Source organism: Globicephala melas, chromosome Y, assembly GCF_963455315.2.
Source record: "Globicephala melas chromosome Y, mGloMel1.2, whole genome shotgun sequence".
Taxonomy (NCBI): Eukaryota; Metazoa; Chordata; class Mammalia; order Artiodactyla; family Delphinidae; genus Globicephala; species Globicephala melas.
This window is the reverse complement of record NC_083336.1, coordinates 2,831,627-2,850,733: the sequence shown is the minus strand read 5'-3', so window position 1 is coordinate 2,850,733 and position 19,107 is coordinate 2,831,627. Positions and strand designations below refer to the sequence as shown.

At 39.0% G+C, this 19,107-nt stretch overlaps 1 protein-coding gene across 1 annotated transcript in view; it reads right to left on the bottom strand.

Annotated features, from left to right (window-relative positions):
* Window positions 1-19,107, bottom strand: part of LOC115849998 (protein WWC3-like) — a 174,421-nt gene that overhangs the window by 64,280 nt on the left and 91,034 nt on the right. Inside the window, 2 exon segments of the mRNA XM_060293136.2 lie at window positions 1,998-2,240; window positions 6,761-6,834. Coding sequence (XP_060149119.1) covers window positions 1,998-2,240; window positions 6,761-6,834 — 317 coding nt within the window.

Here is a 19,107-nt window from a genome sequence, read left to right as displayed (position 1 = left end):
CAGGGTTCAGCCCTAGAAGTAGAGTCTCATGTTTGCACATTAAAGAAGGTGAACTTCTAAGAACATTAAGAACTCCTTCTACAAAGAGGAGTATTTTAAGAGATAATAGATTTTAAAATGTAGAGTCTAATTTACTATCTTTAAGTCATTTACTTTAAATAGTACTTTACTTTTTAAATGTTTATTTTTTATTAATTTCTACTGAAGTATAGTTGCTTTATAATGTGTTAGTTTCAGGTGTACAGTCAAGTGATTCAGTTATACATATATAAACAGATATTCCCTTTTTATACTCTATTCCATTATAGGTTATTACAAGATATTGAGTATAGTTCCCAGCGCTATACTGTAGGTCCTTGATGGTTATCTATTTTATATATACTAGTATGTATATTTTAATCCCAAACTAATTTATCCATCCTCCCTTTCCCCTTTACCATTTCTGACCCAGGACCAATATATTTCATGCTCAGAAGACAAGTTCACTTCTCCTTCTTCACCCCATGGTTTCAGATCCCAAGACTCAGCTCCTGCATTGTTCCCACAAAAGACCGCATAAACTGGACAAGTTTGGAGGACCCAGGCCTTGAATCCAAGCATAATGGTAACACCTGCTCTGGGGGTTCCCTGGATTTGTGCCCTGGGATCTCCACATGGCAAGGGCAGAATCAGTCACTGGTGTGTGGGTGTCAGGTCCTGAGAAGCAAGTAGTATTCACAGGACTGAATCCATCCCATTAACAGAGAACCAAGTGGAACTGCCAGGGCCTCCCACCCAGAACGTACACAAGAGAATACCATGGGAAGAATGGAAAGTGATATTAAGCGGAAACAATACAGAAGCACAAGAGCACAGATGAAACTTCCATTTCATATCCCTTTGCAGAGTCAGAAGCAATAAATTCTGGGTTTATTTTGAGCGAGGTGAGAGGGCACTCTACCATGCCAGGCAAATTAGAATGTACTCTGCCCATTCCTATGCACTGGACTCTCCAAACCACACCGCTTCCCTCCAGCGCTGACATTAGCCCCTAAGGACAGGACACAGACCTATCAATTAATGATGAATAACCAAGCAGAGATAACCCCCAGCAAATACAGGGGACAATCCTAACATTCGATGAAACAGTCATTATAAGGGCATCTGTATTAACCAAATAATTCAGGTGACTATTAAACTCTACCTAGAGAATGCTCACAGAGATACAGCTTATGATCCTGGTAATACAGTGAATTTTAAGGAGCCAGTATGTTATCAAATGGGCGGTGGGCTCTCCAAAGCTCAGCAAATATCCCCAAACTTCTAACAGCTGTGCAACGTGGAAAGCAGACCCAGCCTTCCACGCAATCCGTGATCACACAGCAATCTGTGATCACACACAGCAAACGCAAACCAGGAGACAGGGCACACGATGAAAGGGCGAGCAACAGAGGACAAAGGACTCTGTGCTGGCTTCATGTGTCCCACACTGGGAGAGCCCCAAGACCAACTGAAGAGGCGCACGTTCAGAAAGACACGCGAGAGAGCGGAGACTTCCTGCTGCCAAAAGGGCAGGCTTTGCTGGCGAGAAATCAAAGTCGGAGATAAAAGTAAGAGGTAGACTGCGGAAACGGAGATGCTGCTGATGTCAGGAACGAGGTTCCTCCGTGGTCACGGAGCCGACCACCACCTGCCTCCGGCCCCCTGTTGGCTGGAGACCCGACACCTGTCCTGGGCGCTGCCCTGAAAACACAGGGGCCGGGTGCACCCGGTACCTGCAGCGGGAGTGGGCGGGGTCTAAGTGGTGGGTTCCCCGGTCTTCCTTACTCTATCCGGTTCTCGACCACCTCCCACTTGTAATAGGGACCGGGAGCCTCTGAGCCCTGGGCACCCCCTGCAGATGGCAGGCACCGGCTCCCTCCACCTTCCGCCAGGCCGTAGCTGCCTGAGTAACAAGGCTTCGGCTTTGCCAGCTGCTCCTCCGCCGGAAGCCGGCCCCGCCTGCCCAGCCAGCCCACCTTTCCGTGGCACCCTGCACGGATGTGGCCCGGGAGCGCTGGATCTCCTCCTCCAGGCGCCGCCGCTCCTCCTCCAGCCGGGCCACGTCCTCCGCCGGCCTCCTCTGCTGGATGATGAGCTGCAGCTCCTGAAGCAGGGCCTCCTTCTCCTTGATGAGCTTCAGCCGGTCCCTGTCGGCCTCGGCCATGCGCGGCCAGGACTCGCTCTCAAACTGGGCCACCTGCCTCTGGATATTTGCGACTCTGCGAGACAGGGACACTGAAAAATCCATGAACTTCATTTTTAAAATTCTCTTCACAATACAGACGCTAAAATCCTCAACTAAGTATTAGCAAATAGAATCCAACATAACACAAAAAGATTTACACCACAACCATCAAGTGGGATTTATCCTAGATGTGCTGGTTCAACATTCAAAAATCAATTAATATAATCCATCACAGCAACAGATTAAAAAAGAAGATCATGTGACCATATCAAGAGATGCAGAACAAGCATCTGACAAAATCTAGCATTCATTTAGTATATATGAAAAACAAAACCAAAAACACCCCTCTAAAATAGAAACTTCCTCAATTTGATAAAGCACATCTACAAAAAAAAAAATAATAATACAACTAATACCATTCTGTTTTTAATTTTTTTATTAATTTATTTTGGGCTGTGTTGGGTCTTCATTTCTGTGCGAGGGCTTTCTCTAGTTGTGGCAAGTGGGGGCCACTCCTCATCACAGTGTGCAGGCCTCTCACTATCGCGGCCTCTCTTGTTGCGGAGCACAGGCTCCAGACGCACAGGCTCAGCAGTTGTGGCTCACGGGCCTAGTTGCTCCATGGCATGTGGGATCCTCCCAGACCAGGGCTCGAACCCGTGTTCCCTGCATTAGCAGGCAGATTCTCAACCACTGCGCCACTAGGGAAGCCCCAATACCATTCTTAATGGTGTGAAGCTCAAGCTTTCTCACTGATATCAACTTCAAAACAACGGTTTACCCCATCACTAATCCTTTTCAACGTCATATGGAAGTCCTAACTAATGGAATAACATAAAAGGAATACACTGTGCACAGATTGGAAAGAAAGACATAAAACAGTCCTTGTTCACAGCTCACATAATCATCTATGAGGAAAACCCAAAAGAAACTGATAAAAAAAAATTTCCCTTGGAACTCTTAAGCAATTAGTGCAAGATTGAAGTATATAAGCTTATACAAAAGTCAATTGCTTTCCTAAATACCATCAATAAACAAGTGGATCTTAAATTTAAAACACAATACCATTCACATGGCACCTCCAAAAATGAAATACTTAGTTATAAGTCTAACAAAACTTGTACAAGATCTATACAAAGGAAATTACAAAACTGTGATGAACTGAAACAAAGAAGAACTAAATAAATGAAGAAACATTCCATGTTCATGGATAGGAAAGATTCAACACTGTCAAGATGTCACTTCTTCCCAGCTTGCTCTATAGATACAAAACAATCCCAATCAAAATTCTAGCAACTTGTATTTGTGGACATAACAAAATTGATTCTAAAGGGACAACAGGCCCAGAACAGTCAACACAATACTTAAGGAAGAGAACAAAGCTGGAGAACTGACACTATGAGACCTCAAGACTTAATATAAAGCAGTACGGTAATCAAGATAGTGTGGCACTGGCGAAAGAATATGATAGCAAAGACAGTCTTTTCATCAAATGGTGCTGGAACAACTGGACATCCACATGCAAAAAAAAAAAAATCATCTAGACACAGACTTCACACCCTTCACAAAATTTAACTCAAGACCTAAATATAAAACGCAAAACTATAAAACTCTTAGGAGATTACATAGGAGAAAACTAATAAGACCTTGGTTTGGAAATGTCATTTTAGATACAATACCAAAGGCATGATCCATGAAAGAAATAATGGGTAAGTTCAACTTCATTAAAATTAAAACTTCTGCTCAGTGAAAGCCAATGTCAACACATGTGAGACAACAAATCACAGACTGGGAGGAAACATTTGCAAAAGACACATCTGATCAGAACTGTTATCCAAAATATAGAAAGAATACTTAAAACTCAACACTGAGAGAACAAAGAACTCAATTAAATGGGCCAGAGACCTTAATGGACACCTCACTGAAGAAGATAAACAGACAGCAAAGCATATGAAAAAAAGATGCTCTAAATCATACGTCACCAGGGAAATGAAAATTAAAACAACAGTGAGGTTCTACTGCACACCTATTAGAATGGCCAAAATGAGGACACTGACAACGTCAAATGCCGGTGAGGATGTGGAGTAACAGGAACTCCCATTCACTGCTGGAAGGAATGCAGAATGCTACAGCCACTTTGGCAGTTTCTCACAAAACTAAACACTCTTACCATGTGATCCAGCAGTCACACTCCTTGGTGTTTACCCAAAAGAGCTGAAATTTTATGTCCACACAAATCTACACATGGATGTTTTTAGCAGCTTTGTTTATAACAGACAAACCTTGGAAGCAATTTGTTTCCATCTCACTGCTTATTAATTTTGTCCTGCTTTTATTTATATCGTCTATGTATCAAGAAACACTTCCCTTTATGTTTTTACATTTTATCAATGGAAATATACGTTTATTCCATCAATAATATTGTACATAGGATAAAAAAATAAACTTGGAAGCAACCAAGATGTCCTACTTTAGTAGATGAATAGAGAAATAAACTATGGTACATTTAAACAATGGGATATTATTCAGCACTAAAAAGGAATGAGCCATCAAGACATGAAATACAGGAAGGAAATTTACACAGTATTATAACTGAAGAAGTCAATCTGAAAAGGCTACATACTGCATGATTATATGTATATGACTTTCTGGAAAACTATGGAGTTAGTAAATACTCAGTGGTTTTCATAGGTTAGTGCTGAGGAAGGAATGAGTAGGCAAAGCACTGTGGATTTTTAGGGAAGTGAAAAGACTGTACTGAATACCATAATATTGGATACATGTCATTATACATTTGTCCAAATGCACAGAATGTACAATACCATGAATGAACCCTAATGTAAAGGAACGATGGACTTCAGGTGATTATGATGTGACAATGTAGGTTCATGAATTGTAACAAATGTACCTACCCTCTGGTACATCTCTGGAGATGTTTATAGTGAGGGAGGTTATATGTGTAGATAGGTAAGAAGTACATGGGAACTCTATATTGTCCACTGAGTTTTGCTGTAAACCTGAAAATGCTCTAAAAAATAAAATATATGTAAAATATAAAATATACATAAGAAGGTGAAATGCAATGTTCTTTCATGAATAATCTACCTAAGTAGTTACCTAGACATTTTAAAGGTTATTCACTGTAACCTTAAAGGTTACATCTCTAGAAAATAAGAAATCACTCACTGTGTTTGGTAAATGTTACAGCAAAACATGTAACAATTACTTGCTAAGCATAGCATTGACCTATTTTCTGAGTTTAGTGCAGCCTGGCAAATTCCAGCCTACACTATGCATTTTCAGAACAAACATGCAAAATGCCCAGAGGAATATTCACAAGAGGCAACATTCCTTCAAAAAATACGAGCAGGCTAAAGAGAAGAAGTATATGATTAATAATGTGACCACTGTAGATAATCAATATGGATAATGAATTTTGAAATATTACATGTGGAAATTTTAAAGTCCAACACTACTACATCATAACAAGCAAGAATAAATTGAATATAAAACCACTTAGCAAACTGAAGACCTAGGTCAGTTAATGCTTGTCCTTAGCAGGGAGTCATGTGAGCTGCTTCTGTTGATATTTTTACATTTCCTAAGAAGCCAAGAAAAGTGAAATTCCAGACATACATAAATTATACACAATGATGAGAGCCAATTATTTAGCCAGAAAGTATCCTCCTTACACTAGCTGGTATCCTGCTGTTTTGTCTTCAAGATAGTATTTCATTTTTGACGAAAGAAATTTCTTTTTGATACGCTTTATAGCTTTAAGTACGACATATTTTAAACAACTGTGTTTTAACAAGTTGCCAAAGGGTGAAAAGAGATAAAGTCGCTAAGCAGGTGACAGTAATGCTAAAGCAGTGGGACAATATTGAAAACAAGGGGCCCTAAGCATTTGAGGAGAAATATGACGTATTAATTGTCTCAGTTTTGCCCATGTTCTAAAATTAAGACTAGGAAAGATAAACAAACAGGCACAAATATAGTCAAATACTGAATTTCAGAAGCCAGACTATTTATTATTATTTAGGTCAATATAAATAATTGCATCTAAATTCTTTCAAACAAAATGAAATGGAATATCTACTGCTATTACTTGTTACTCTAGTACTTAAAATGTCTTTGAAAACAATTATGTGTGGTTTTTTCCATTAATGGCTCAACATTAACCTATTGAGCTAAATAACTAAAAGGAAAAAACAATAGTTTAACTTAGGCTGGTCTGAGGGACTGATAGTCTAAGAGGAAGGAAAAAGGGAGTTCTCAGCCAGAAGGATAAAAAAAAGCTGAAAAATCTCCATTCTTAATGAATCAGATCTTTACAAGTGTTAGCAATATTTTGAATTTGACATTTTAAATGCACTTGACATTTTGTTACATGTATTCGGAAGCTAAACAAAAAATGAGAATCCATTATTTTGTATTACATTAGACACTGCATTTTGGTAAAATTGTAGGTAGACACATACTGAACTGTGTTCAATTTCTCTCCAGGGAAAAAGAAGTAAGCAGGAGGCAAGATATTTAAAATGAGTTTCTTACCTCTTTCTGGCCTCCTCACATTGCCGATTAAGTCTGACTTGGTCTACAAGGTTTGCTTTATCATCAAAGGCAAACTTTGGGGAATAAAAGAAAAACAATAAAAATTCACATTAAAACATTTTCAAAATTGTAAATTCATTTAAATTTCAGCAACAGTTAAAAATATTCTTTTAATTCTTCTTTAAATTTCAATTTTTTAAAGCACTGGAAGGAAATGTACCAAATAAAATTCTGTTGCAATCTCTGACCAGAGGGGTTTGGGAATCTGGGTTTAATATTATCTAAACAGTGGACTTTTTTTCCCCAGGGGAAAAATATTCGTTTGTTATTATATCAAACAAAATTGAAGTTTTTTGTTTTTGTTTTTTGTGGTACGCGGGCCTCTCACTGTTGTGGCCTCTCCTGTTGCGGAGCACAGGCTCCGGACACGCAGGCTCAGCAGCCATGGCTCACGAGCCCAGCCACTCCGCGGCATGTGGGATCTTCCCGGACTGGGGCACGAACCTGTGTCCCCTGCATCGGCAGGGGAACTCTCAACCACTGCGCTACCAGGGAAGCCCAAAATTGAAGTTTTTAAAGAAAGAAATAATTTATTAAGAGTTGATACAAAGTTTAAAATATTATCCCATTTTGTACAGTGTTCTCAAATATCAAGTTTCTCAATGAATATGGAATGATCATGTCCTACTAAGAAATAATAAAATCTGAAGAAGACAGACTAGTATGTGTTTGGGATATAGGATAACTCTCTCCAATATGGTATGCTATATAAAAGAACAAAATGTAAAAATAAGGAAATCAAAGAATAAAAATGACTGGGATTGGGCAATATTACTTTAAGAGCTAGAATATAAAATGTGGTGTTCTGGATCCAATCAGTAGTTGTATTTAAATATTTTTCCTACTAATTACACTGAAGTGAACGACATGCTAGACAAAACAAAAAGACCTATACGAAACACAACTGTGGCTTACTTTTTTTCATTCCTGGAAATGTCATAAAAATGTATTTTCAACAAATCCTTCAGGGACTTCCCTGGTGGTGCACGGGTTAAGAACCCTCCTGCCAATGCAGGGGACACGGGTTCAATTCCTGGTCCAGGAAGATCCTACATGCCATGGAGCAACTAAGCCTGTGCACCGCAACTACTGAGCCTGTGCTCTAGAGCCTGCAAGCCACAACTACTGAGCCTGCATGCTGCAACTAATGAAGCCCGCGCACCTATAGCCCATGCTGCGCAAGAGAAGCCACCACAATGAGAAGCCCGCGCACCACAATGAAGAGTACCCCCCGCTTGCTGCAACTAGAGAAAGCCTGCACACAACAAAGACCCAACGCAGCCAACAATAAATAAATTTTAAAAAAATCCTTCTAGGTGTAGACTTGACTTTATGAGTTCATATATTATGACCACTAAGTCTTTTTCCTTTTAATAACTTCATGTCAACAAATATTTAAGAACATTCTACTTGAATGATTAGTAATTTATCTGTTGATACACATTTTGATAAGTTTCTATTGTGAATTTCTCTACACGTGTATTGCCTTGGAAATATACTGAACAACAAGATGAAGAAGTGGCTTATGGTGCACTGAAAATTCTCCAATGAAATGAGTCACAATCATATATTTAAACAGTTCTATCAGCTCCCCCTTTCCACAAACTCTGCTCAGTATACATATTTCGATATGAAGTTTGACATCTTCAGAAACTTTCCAGAAAGGAAATGCTCTACTTGTCTTTTCATCACCCTCTTTATCACTGAGCTGATTCTTCAGTGAGATTAATACACTTCACTCCTTAAATCTCTTCTAAAAGTAATTTACAAACTTGTAGGCTTCACTCTTCTTTGAGACAAATAAAAATGTTTTAGTCAAAAACAAAGCAACCTACAATTAAAAAATACCAAAATGGTTCCTGTCTCAGTTTCTATATAGTCCTATACCATGTACCACAAATTCCAAATTCCAATGTTATGCTGATATTGCTTGTAAGTCTCTGGTTACAAATCCCTATTCTTGGAAAACATGTCATATACCTAACACCTGTCCTCAAAACTGGCTCATAATATTAACTAAAATAGATACACTTCTAAGTTGGCCCTCAACAATCTTCACTTTCTGTTATTCAGCCCAGGTGTGTTCACCTCTACTAGAAAGTAGGTTGGACCCAGTGACTTGATTCGATCCAACAGAAAAGAGCAAAAGTAAAGAAAAGTCATTTCTGTGATTAGGTTACAATGGATTGTTACTCCCATTATGTTAGGTGACTTTCTCTATTGCCTTCTCAGCTTGCACATTTTGGTGAAACAAACTGCCATGCTGAAGAGTACAGGTGATTTACAATGTTGTGTTAGTTTCAGGTGTATAGCAAAGTGAATCAGTTTTACATATACATGTATCCACTCTTTTTAAAATTCTTTTCCCACGTAGGTCATTACAGACTGTTGAGTAGAGTTCCCTATGCTATAGAGTAGGTCCTTATTAGCTATAAACTTTACACATAGTAGTGTCTATATGTCAATCCCAATCTTCCAGTTTATCCCTCCTCCCCTTTCCCCATCTAACCACAGTTTGTTTTCTACATCTGTGACTCTATTTCTGTTTTGTACATAGGTTCATTTGTATCGTTTTTTTTGATTCCACATATAAGCAATATCATATGATATTTGTCTTTCTCTGTCTGACCTACTTCACTTAGTATGGTAATCTCTAGTTCCATCCATATTGCTGCAAATGGCATTATTTCATTCTTTTTTATGGCTGAGTAGTATTCCATTGTATATATGTACCACATCTTTATCATTCCATGGTCAATGGACACTTAGCTTGCTTCCATGTCCTGGCTATTGTAAATAGTGCTGCAGTGAACACTGGGGTGCATGTATTTTTTCGAATTATGGTTTTCTCTGGATATATGCCCAGGATTGGGATAGCAGGATCATATGTAGCTCTATTTTTAGCTTTTTAAGGAAGCTCCATACTGTTATCCATAGTGGCTGCACCAGTTTACATTTCCAACAACAGTGGAATTTATTGCTTGTAGACTTTTTGATAATGGGCATTCTGACTGCTGTGAGGTGATATCGCATTGTAATTTTGATTTGCATTTCTCCGATAATTAGTGATGTTGAGCATATTTTCATGTGACTTTTGGCGATCAGTATGTCTTATTTTGAGAAATGTCTACTTAGATCTTCCACCCATTTTTTTGATTGCCTTGTTTGTTTCTTTTTGATATCCAGCTGCATGAGCTGTTTGTATATTTTGGAGATTTATCCCTTGTTGGTCACTCTGCAAATATTTTTTCTCATCTGTCTTTCCCTAGTCTTTTCATTTTGTTTATGGTTTCCTTTGCTGGGCAGAAGATTTTCAGTTTAATGAGGTCCCATTTGCTTATTTTTGTTTTTATTTTCATTACTCTAGGAGGTGGGTCAAAAATGATCTTCCTGTGATTTATGTCAAAGACTGTTCTTCCTATGTTTTCCTCTAAGAGTTTTATAGCGTCTGGTCTTACTAACCCATTTTGAGTTTATTTTTGTGTATGATGTCAGAGAGTGTTCTAATTTCATTCTTTTACATGTAGCTGTCCAGTTTTCCCAGCACTCCTTATTGAAGAGACTATCTTTTCCCCCTTGTACATTCTTGCTTGTTTGGTCACCTAATCTGAGACTGACTTTCTAATTGACCTGACACTTTGACTGCAGTTTTAAAACCCACATAGCAAGAGCTAATATATGATATCATATGTACTTATGATATAGGGCATAGCTTTTTGCTATTTTTCTCTATAGTAACATGATGTAGTAGACAGTGCAGAAGTTTAATCATCAGAGATGTAATTTTGAACCCAGACTTGCCTCTCTCAGCTTTAAGACCTTAGGTAACCTGGCACCTTAGTCTCCTCATCATACTATGTAACAGAGATGGGAACAACTGGTTAAAATGAGGTCAGACGTGGGAAGATGCCTGCCCCCGTACACTTAAGAGTTTCATCAATAAGAAGAATTTACTGCTATTGTTATTATAACTCTGTAACAAGCTTCACACCAAAAGGTTTAGGACATTCTATATAAATCATTACAAAAGTTTTTGATCTAACCCCTTTCTCCTCATGCTAGTTAGAAATAAATACATTCTAATTCTAACCTCCTGACAAGAAGCAATGACTAACTAAAGAAACTGAGTGAGTCAGACTTCTTTCCTTCTCTCAGTCACTCCAAAATCTTTAGAAAAAAATATTATTTTTTGGGTTAACAGGTTCTTCCCTGTGTGTTACAGTTAGTGACCATATTCTTTAAACCACATAATACATGTGGTTGAAAATGTACAAGTGTACTATTAGGAAAATGAGGGGAAAACTGAAAATAGGCTGTTCCAGAAAATTCAAGACTCATTATTTACTATACTTCCAAAAGAGGAAACGTTTGCTGAGTTTCAAAATAGTAGCTAATTATTTTTTTTCTCATTTTGAATATTTAATGACTAGTACTGTTAACAACACAAGATTTACAATCAAACAAGAATAAGCTGTGTGACCTTGGGCAAGTCACTTCACCTCTCTGAGCCTCAAATTCCAAACCTGCAATATAACAATTTTTTTAACATCTTTATGGGAGTATAATTCTTTTACAATAGTGTGTTAGTTTCTGCTTTATAACAAACTGAATCAGTTATACATACACATATGTTCCCATATCTCTTCCCTCTTGCGTCTCCCTCCGTCCCACATTCCCTATCCCACCCCTCTAGGTGGTCTCAAAGCACCAAGTCGATCTACCTGTGTTTTGCGGCTGCTTCCCACTAGCTATCTATTTTACATATGGTAGTGTATATATGTCCATGCCACTCTCTCGCTTTGTCACAGCTTACCCTTCCCAGTCCCCATATCCTTAAGTCCATTCTCTACTAGGTCTGTGTCTCTATTCCTGTCTTACCCCTAGGTTCTTCATGACATTTTTTTCTTAAATTCCATATATATGTGTTAGCATATGGTATTTGTCTTTCTCTTTCTGACTTACATCGCTCTGTATGACAGACTCTAGGTCCATCCACCTCATTACAAATAGCTCAATTTCGTTTCTTTCTATGTCTGAGTATATTGCATTATATATATGTGCCACATCTTCTTTATCCATTCATCCAATGATGGACACTTAGGTTGTTTCCATCTCTGGGCTATTGTAAATAGAGGTGCAATGAACATTTTGGTACATGACTCTTTTTGAATTATGGTTTTTTCAGGGTATATGCCCAGTAGTGGGATTGCTGGGTCATATGGTAGTTCTATTTGTAGCTTTTTAAGGAACCTCCATACTGTTCTCCACAGTGGCTGTATCAATTTACATTCCCACCAACAGTGTAAGAGGGTTCCCTTTTCTCCACACCCTCTCCAGCATTTATTGTTTCTAGATTTTTTGATGATGGCTTTTCTGACTGCTGTGAGATGATATCTCATCGTAGTTTTGATTTGCATTTCTCTAATGATTAATGAAGTTGAGCATTCTTTCATGTGTTTGTTGGCAGTCTGTATATCTTCTTTGGAAAAATGTCTATTTAGGTCGTCTGCCCATTTTTGGATTGGATTGTTTGTTTTTTTGTTATTGAGCTGCATGAGCTGCATATAAAATTTGGAGGTTAATCCTTTGTCAGTTGCTTCATTTGCAAATATTTTCTACCATTCTGAGGGTTGTCTTTTGGTATTTTTTATGGTTCCTTTGCTGTGCAAAAGCTTTGAAGTTTCATTAGGTCCCATTTGTTTATTTTTGTTTTTATTTCCATTTCTCTAGGAGGTGGGTCAAAAAAGATTTTGCTGTGATTTATGTCATAGAGTACTCTACCTATGTTTTCCTCTAAGAGTTTGATAGTTTTTCTCCTTACATTTAGGTCTTTAATCCATTTTGAGTTTTTTTGTGTGTGTGGTGTTAGGGAGTGATCTAATCTCATACTTTTACATGTACCTGTCCAGTTTTCGCAGTACCACTTCCTGAAGAGGCTGTCCTTTCTCCATTGTACATTCCTGTCTCCTTTATCAAAGATAAGGTGACCATATGTGCATGGGTTTATATCTGGGCTTTCTATCCTGTTCCATTGATCTCTCTTTCTGTTTTTGTGCCAGTACCATACTGTCTTGATTACTGTAGCTTTGTAGTATAGTCTGAAGTCAGTGAGCCTGATTCCTACCGCTCCGTTTTTTATTCTCAAGATTGCTTTGGCTATTCGGAGTCTCTTGTAATTCCATACAAATTGTGAAATTTTTTGTCCTAGTTCTGTGAAAAATTTCAGTGGTAGTTTGATAGGGATTGCATTGAATCTGTAGATTGCTTTGGGTAGTGGAGTCATTTTCACAATGCTGATTCTTCCAATCCAAGAACATGGTATATCTCTCCATCTATTTGTATCATCTTTAATTTCTTTCATCAGTGTCTGATAATTTTCTGCATACAGGTCTTTTGTCTCCTTAGGCAGGTTTATTCCTAGATATTTTATTTTTGTTACAATGGTAAATGGGAGTGTTTTCTTAATTTCACTTTCAGATTTTTCATCATTAGTGTATAGGAATGCCAGAGATTTCTGTGCATTAACTTTGTATCCTGCTACTTTACCAAATTCATTGATTAGCTCTAGTAGTTTTCTGGTAGCATATTTAGGATTCTCTATGTGTAGTATCATGTCATCTGCAAACAGTGACAGCTTTACTTCTTTTCCAATTTGGATTCCTTTCATTTCCTTTTCTTCTGTGATTGCTGTGGCTAAAACTCCCAAAACTATGTTGCATAAGAGTGGTGAGATAGGGCAACGTTGTCTTGTTCCTGATCTTAGTGGAAATGATTTCAGTTTTTCACCATTGAGGACAATGTTGGCTGTGGGTTTGTCATATATAGCCTTTATTATGTTGAGGAAAGTTCCCTCTATGCCTACTTTGTGCAGGGTTTTTATCATAAATGGGTGTGAATTTTGTCAAAAACTTTCACTGCATCTATCGAGATGATCATATGGTTTTTCTCCTTTAATTTGTTAATATGGTGTATCACTTGATCATGGTGTATGATCCTTTTAATGTGCTGTTGGTTCTGTTTGCCAGTATCTTGTTGAGGATTTTTGCATGTATGTTCATCAGTGATATTGGCCTGTAGTTTTCTGTCTTTGTGACATCCTTGTCTGGTTTTGGTATCAGGGTGATGGTGGCCTTGTAGAATGAGTTTGGGAGTGTTCCTCCCTCTGCTATATTTTAGAAGAGTTTGAGAAGGATAGGTGTTAGCTCTTCTCTAAATGTTTGATGGAATTTGCCTGTGAAGCCATCTGGTCTTGGGCTTTTGTTGGGAGATTTTTAATCACAGTTTCAATTTCATTGCCTGTGATTGGTCTGTTCATATTATCTATTTTTTCCTGATTCAGTCTTGGCAGGTTGTGTATTTCTAAGAATTTGTCCATTTCTTCCTGGTTGTCCATTTTATTGGCATAGAGTTGCTTGTTGTCATCTCTCATGATCTTTTGTATTTCTGCAGTGTCAGTTGTTACCTCTCCTTTTTCATTTCTAATTCTATTGAGTCTTCTCCCTTTTTTTCTTGCTGAGTCTGGCTAATGGTTTATCAATAATATTTATCTTCTCAAAGAACCAGCTTTTAGTTTTATTGATATTTGCTATCATTTCCTTCATTTCTTTTTCATTTACTTCTGATCTGATTTTATGATTTCTTTCCTTCCACTAACTTTGGGGTACTTTTGTTCTTCTTTCTCTATTTGCTTTAGGTGCAAGGTTAGGTTGTTAATTCGAGATGTTTCCTGTTTCTTAAGGTAGGATTGATTGCTATAAACCTCTCTTAGAACTGCTTTTAATGCATCCCATAGGTTTTGGGTCGTCGTGTCTCCATTGTCATTTGTTTCTAGGTATATTTTGATTTCCTCTTTGATTTCTTCAGTGATCACTTCGTTATTAAGCACTGTATTGTTTAGCCTCCATGTGTTTGTATTTTCTACAGATCTTTCCCTGTAGTTGACATCTAGTCTCATAGCATTGTGGTCGGAAAGGAAACTTGATACAATTTCTATTTTCTTAAATTTACCAATGCTTGATTTGTGACCCTAGATTTGATCTATCGTGGAGATGTTCCATGAACACTTGAGAGAAATGTGTGTTCTGTTGTTTTTGGATGGAATGTCCTATAAATATCAATTAAGTCCATCTTGTTTAATGTATTATTTAAAGCTTGTTTTTCCTTTTTTATTTTCATTTTGGATGATCTTTCCATTGGTGAAAGCGGGTTGTTAAAGTCCCCTACTATGAATGTGTTACTGTCGATTTCCCCTTTTATGGCTGTTAGTATTTGCTTTATGTATTGAGGTGCTTCTATGTTGGGTGCATAAATATTTACAATTATTATATCTTCTTCTTGGATCGATCCCTTGATCATTGTATAGTGTCCTTCTTTGTCTCTTGTAATAGTCTTTATTTTCAATCTATATTGTCTTATATGAGAATTGCTACTCCAGCTTTCTTTTCATTTCCATTTGTATGGAATATCTTTTTCCATTCTCTCACTTTCAGTCTGTATGTGTCCCTAGGTCTGAAGTGGGTCTCTTATAGACAGCACACATATGCGTCTTCTTTTTGTATCCATTCAGGCAGTCTGTGTCTTTCGGTGGAAGCATTTATCCACTTACATTGAAGGTAATTATCGATATGTATGTTCCTATTCCCATTTCTTAATTGTTTTGGATTTGTTACTGTAGGTCTTTTCCTCCTCTTGTGTTTCTTGCCTAGACAAGTTCGTTTAGCATTTCTTTTAAAGCTGGTTGGTGCTGCTCCACTCTCTCAGCTTTTGCTTGTCTGTAAAGTTTTAATTTCTCCATCAAATCTGAGTGAGATCCTTGCTGGGTAGTGTAATCTTGGTTGTAGGTTTTTCTCCTTCATCACTTTAAATATGTCCTGCCAGTCCCTTCCGGCTTGCAGAGTTTATGCTGAAAGATCAGCTGTTAATCTTATGGGGATTCTGTTGTGTGTTATTTTTCCCTTGCTGCTTTTAATATGTTTTCTTTGTATTTAATTTTTGACAGTTTGATTAATATGTGTCTTGGTGCGTTTCTCCATGGATTTATGCTGTATGGGACCCTCTGTGCTTCGTGGACTTGATTAACTATTTCCTTTCCCAAACTGGGGAAGTTTTCACCTATAATCTCTTCAAATATTTTCTCAGTCCCTTTCTTTTTCTCTTCTTCTTCTGGGACCCCTATGATTTGAATGTTGGTGTGTTTACTGTTGTCCCAGAGGTCTCTGAGACTGTCCTCAGTTCTTTTCATTCTTTTTTCTTTATTCTGCTCTGCAGTAGGTATTTCCACTATTTTATCTTCCAGGTCACTGTCTTCAGGTCTTCTGTCTCAGTTATTCTGCCATTGATCCCTTCTAGAGTATTTTTAATTTCATTTATTGTTTTTCATCATTGCTTGTTTCCTCTTTAGTTCTTCTAGGTTCTTGTTAAATGTTTCTTGCATTTTCTCTATTCTATTTCAAACATTTTGGATCATCTTTACTAACATTATTCTGAATTCTTCTTCAGGTAGACTGCCTATATCCTCTTCATTTGTTAGGTCTGGTGGGTTTTTGTCTTGCTCCTTCTGCTGTGTGTTTTTCTGTTTCTCATTTTGCTCATCTTACTGTGTTTGGGGTCTCCTTTTTGCAGGCTGCAGGTTCGTGGTTCCCTTTATTTTTGGTGTCTGCCCCCAGTGGTTAAGGTTGGTTCAGTGGGTTGTGTAGGCTTCCTAGTAAAAGGGACTAGTGCCTGTGTTCCGGTGGATGCGGCTGGATCTTTTCTTTCTGGTGGGCGGTCCACATCTGGTGGTTTTGGCGTGTCTCTGGTCTTATTATGTTTTTTGGCAGCGTCTCTGCTAATGGGTGGGGTTGTGTTACTGTCTTCTAGTTTTTTGGCATAGAGTGTCCAGCACTGTAGCTTGCTGGTGTTGAGTGCAGCTGTGTGTTGGTGGTGAGATGGAGATCTCTGGGAGGTTTTCACCACGTGATATTATGTGGAGCTGGGACATGTCTTTTGGACCAGTGTGGAGAAAAAGAAAGCAAGAAAGAAGGAAGGAAGGAAGGAAGGAAGGAAGGAAGGAAGGAAGGAAGGAAGGAAGGAAGGAAGGGAGGGAGGGAGGGAGGGAGGGTGGGAGGGACGGAGGGAGGGAGGGAGGAAGGGAGCAAAGGAGGGAGGAAGGGAGCAAGGGAGGGAGGAAGGGAGCAAGGGAGGGAGGAAAGGAGGTAGGAAGGAAGGAAGGAAAGAAGGACGGAAAGAAAGAATGAAAGAAAGAGGATAAAATAAAATAAAGATAAAACAAAATAGAATTATTAAAATAAAAAATAATTATTAAGAAAAAAAATTTTTTTAAGTAAAAAAATAACCGGACGGGCAGAGTCCTAGGACAAATGGTGAAACCAAAGCTATACAGACAAAATCTCACACAGAAGCATACACAAAGACACTCACAAAAAAAGGAAAAGGGGAAAAAATAATACATCTTTTAATATATTAAAATTCTCAAAATCTACCTCCTCAATTTGGGATGATTTGGGGGCTTTGGCTCACTCAGGCTGCGGGGAGGGAGGGGTCCGGATGTGGGGCGAGCCCATGTGGCAGAGGCCGGCGTGACGTTGCAGCAGCCTGAGGCTCGTCATGTGTTCTCACCAGGAAGTTGTCCCTGGATCCTGGGACCCTGGCAGTGGCGGGCTGCACAGGCTCCCGGGAGGGGAGGTGTGTAGAGTGACCTGTGCTCGCACACAGGCTTCTTGGTGGTGGCAACAGTGGCCTTAGCGTCTCCCGCCCATCTCTGGGGTCCGCGCTGTTAGCCGCGGCTCACGCCTGTCTCTGGAGGTCCTTTAAGCAGCACTCGTAATCCCCTCTCCTTGTTCACCAGGAAACAAAGAGGGAAGAAAAAGTCTCTTGACTCTCAAGCAGGTCCAGACATTTCCCCGGACTCCCTCCCAGCTAGCCGTGGTGTATTAACCCCCTGCAGGCTGTGTTCAGGCCACCAACCCCAGTCCTCTCCTTGCACTCCAACCGAAGCCTGAGTCTCAGCTCCCAGCCCCGCCTGCCCCGGCAGGTGAGCTGACAAGCCTCTCGGGCTGGTGAGTGCCAGTTGGCACTGATCCTCTGTGCAGGAATCTCAATGCTTTGCCCTCCACACCCGTTTCTGTGCTCTCCTCCGTGGCTCCAAAGTTCCCCCCTCCACCACCCGCAGTCTCCGCCCGTGAAGGGCCTTCTAGTGTGTAGAAACTTTTCCTCCTTCACAGCTCCCTTCCACTGGTGCAGGTCCCATCCCTATTCTTTTGTCTCTGTTTATTCTTTTTTCTTTTGCCCTACTCAGGTACGCAAGGAGTTTCTTGCCTTTTGGGAGGTCTGAGGTCTTCTGCCAGCGTTCAGTAGGTGTTCTGTAGGAGTTGTTCCACGTGTAGATGTATTTCTTATGTATCTGTGGGGAGGAAGGTGATCTCCGCGTGTTACTCTTCCACCATCTTCCCCCTGCAGTACTAATTATTTCAAGACCTGAGTTTTATGTCAATCTATTTTCTTTATTCTCTCATCTTTTTCTGTCTTCACCTTTCCACTTACACATCTCTGTTTAATAAGTCTTAGGAAAAAGAAGCAGTCCAAGTGGCTTTCTATTTGGTAAAATCTTAACAGCAAATGTCACTCAATGACATTACAAAAGTACTGCTTTTAAATATCCACAGTCCAGTTTCAAATACTGATTCCCAATCCTCACCTAACTCAAAGATTCACACATTATCAAAAGTGCATTTTGAAATTCTACCAAGTCTCAAACAAAATTAATTTTAATTCAGGTAAATTTCCTAACCTTTTTTTAGAACAATGACAAACAGTATCAAAGTAGAAGCCAAGAGTGCCTCAGCTACAAAGACTTCAGTAACCTAGTGTTGTAAAGTCAATCCTCAGGCAACCAGGGGAAAAATCCATTCTGCCACCTAATAAGTAAAGTTTTATAGGAACATAGCCACACCAATTTGTTCTTCTAGAACCTATGGGTCCTTGTGTACTAGATGGCAGAGCTGAATAGCTGACAGACACCACATCCCTGAAAAGCCTAATACATTCACTGTCTGATCCTTCTACAGAAAAAGCTTGCCAATCTGTGCATTAGAAAGTCATGTTTTGTTGAAAAAGTGTTTAATCTCAACTCTGCAAAGGGTTCTTTTAAAAAATCTAAGTCACAAGGACAAAGGTAGCTAAAAATTTAACTGCATCCCATACCATTGAACCTTCACAAGAGGGAATCAAACAATATGCTGTCTTTCAACCTAACTGCATAAAACATTAAATATTTGTGAAAATGGAAA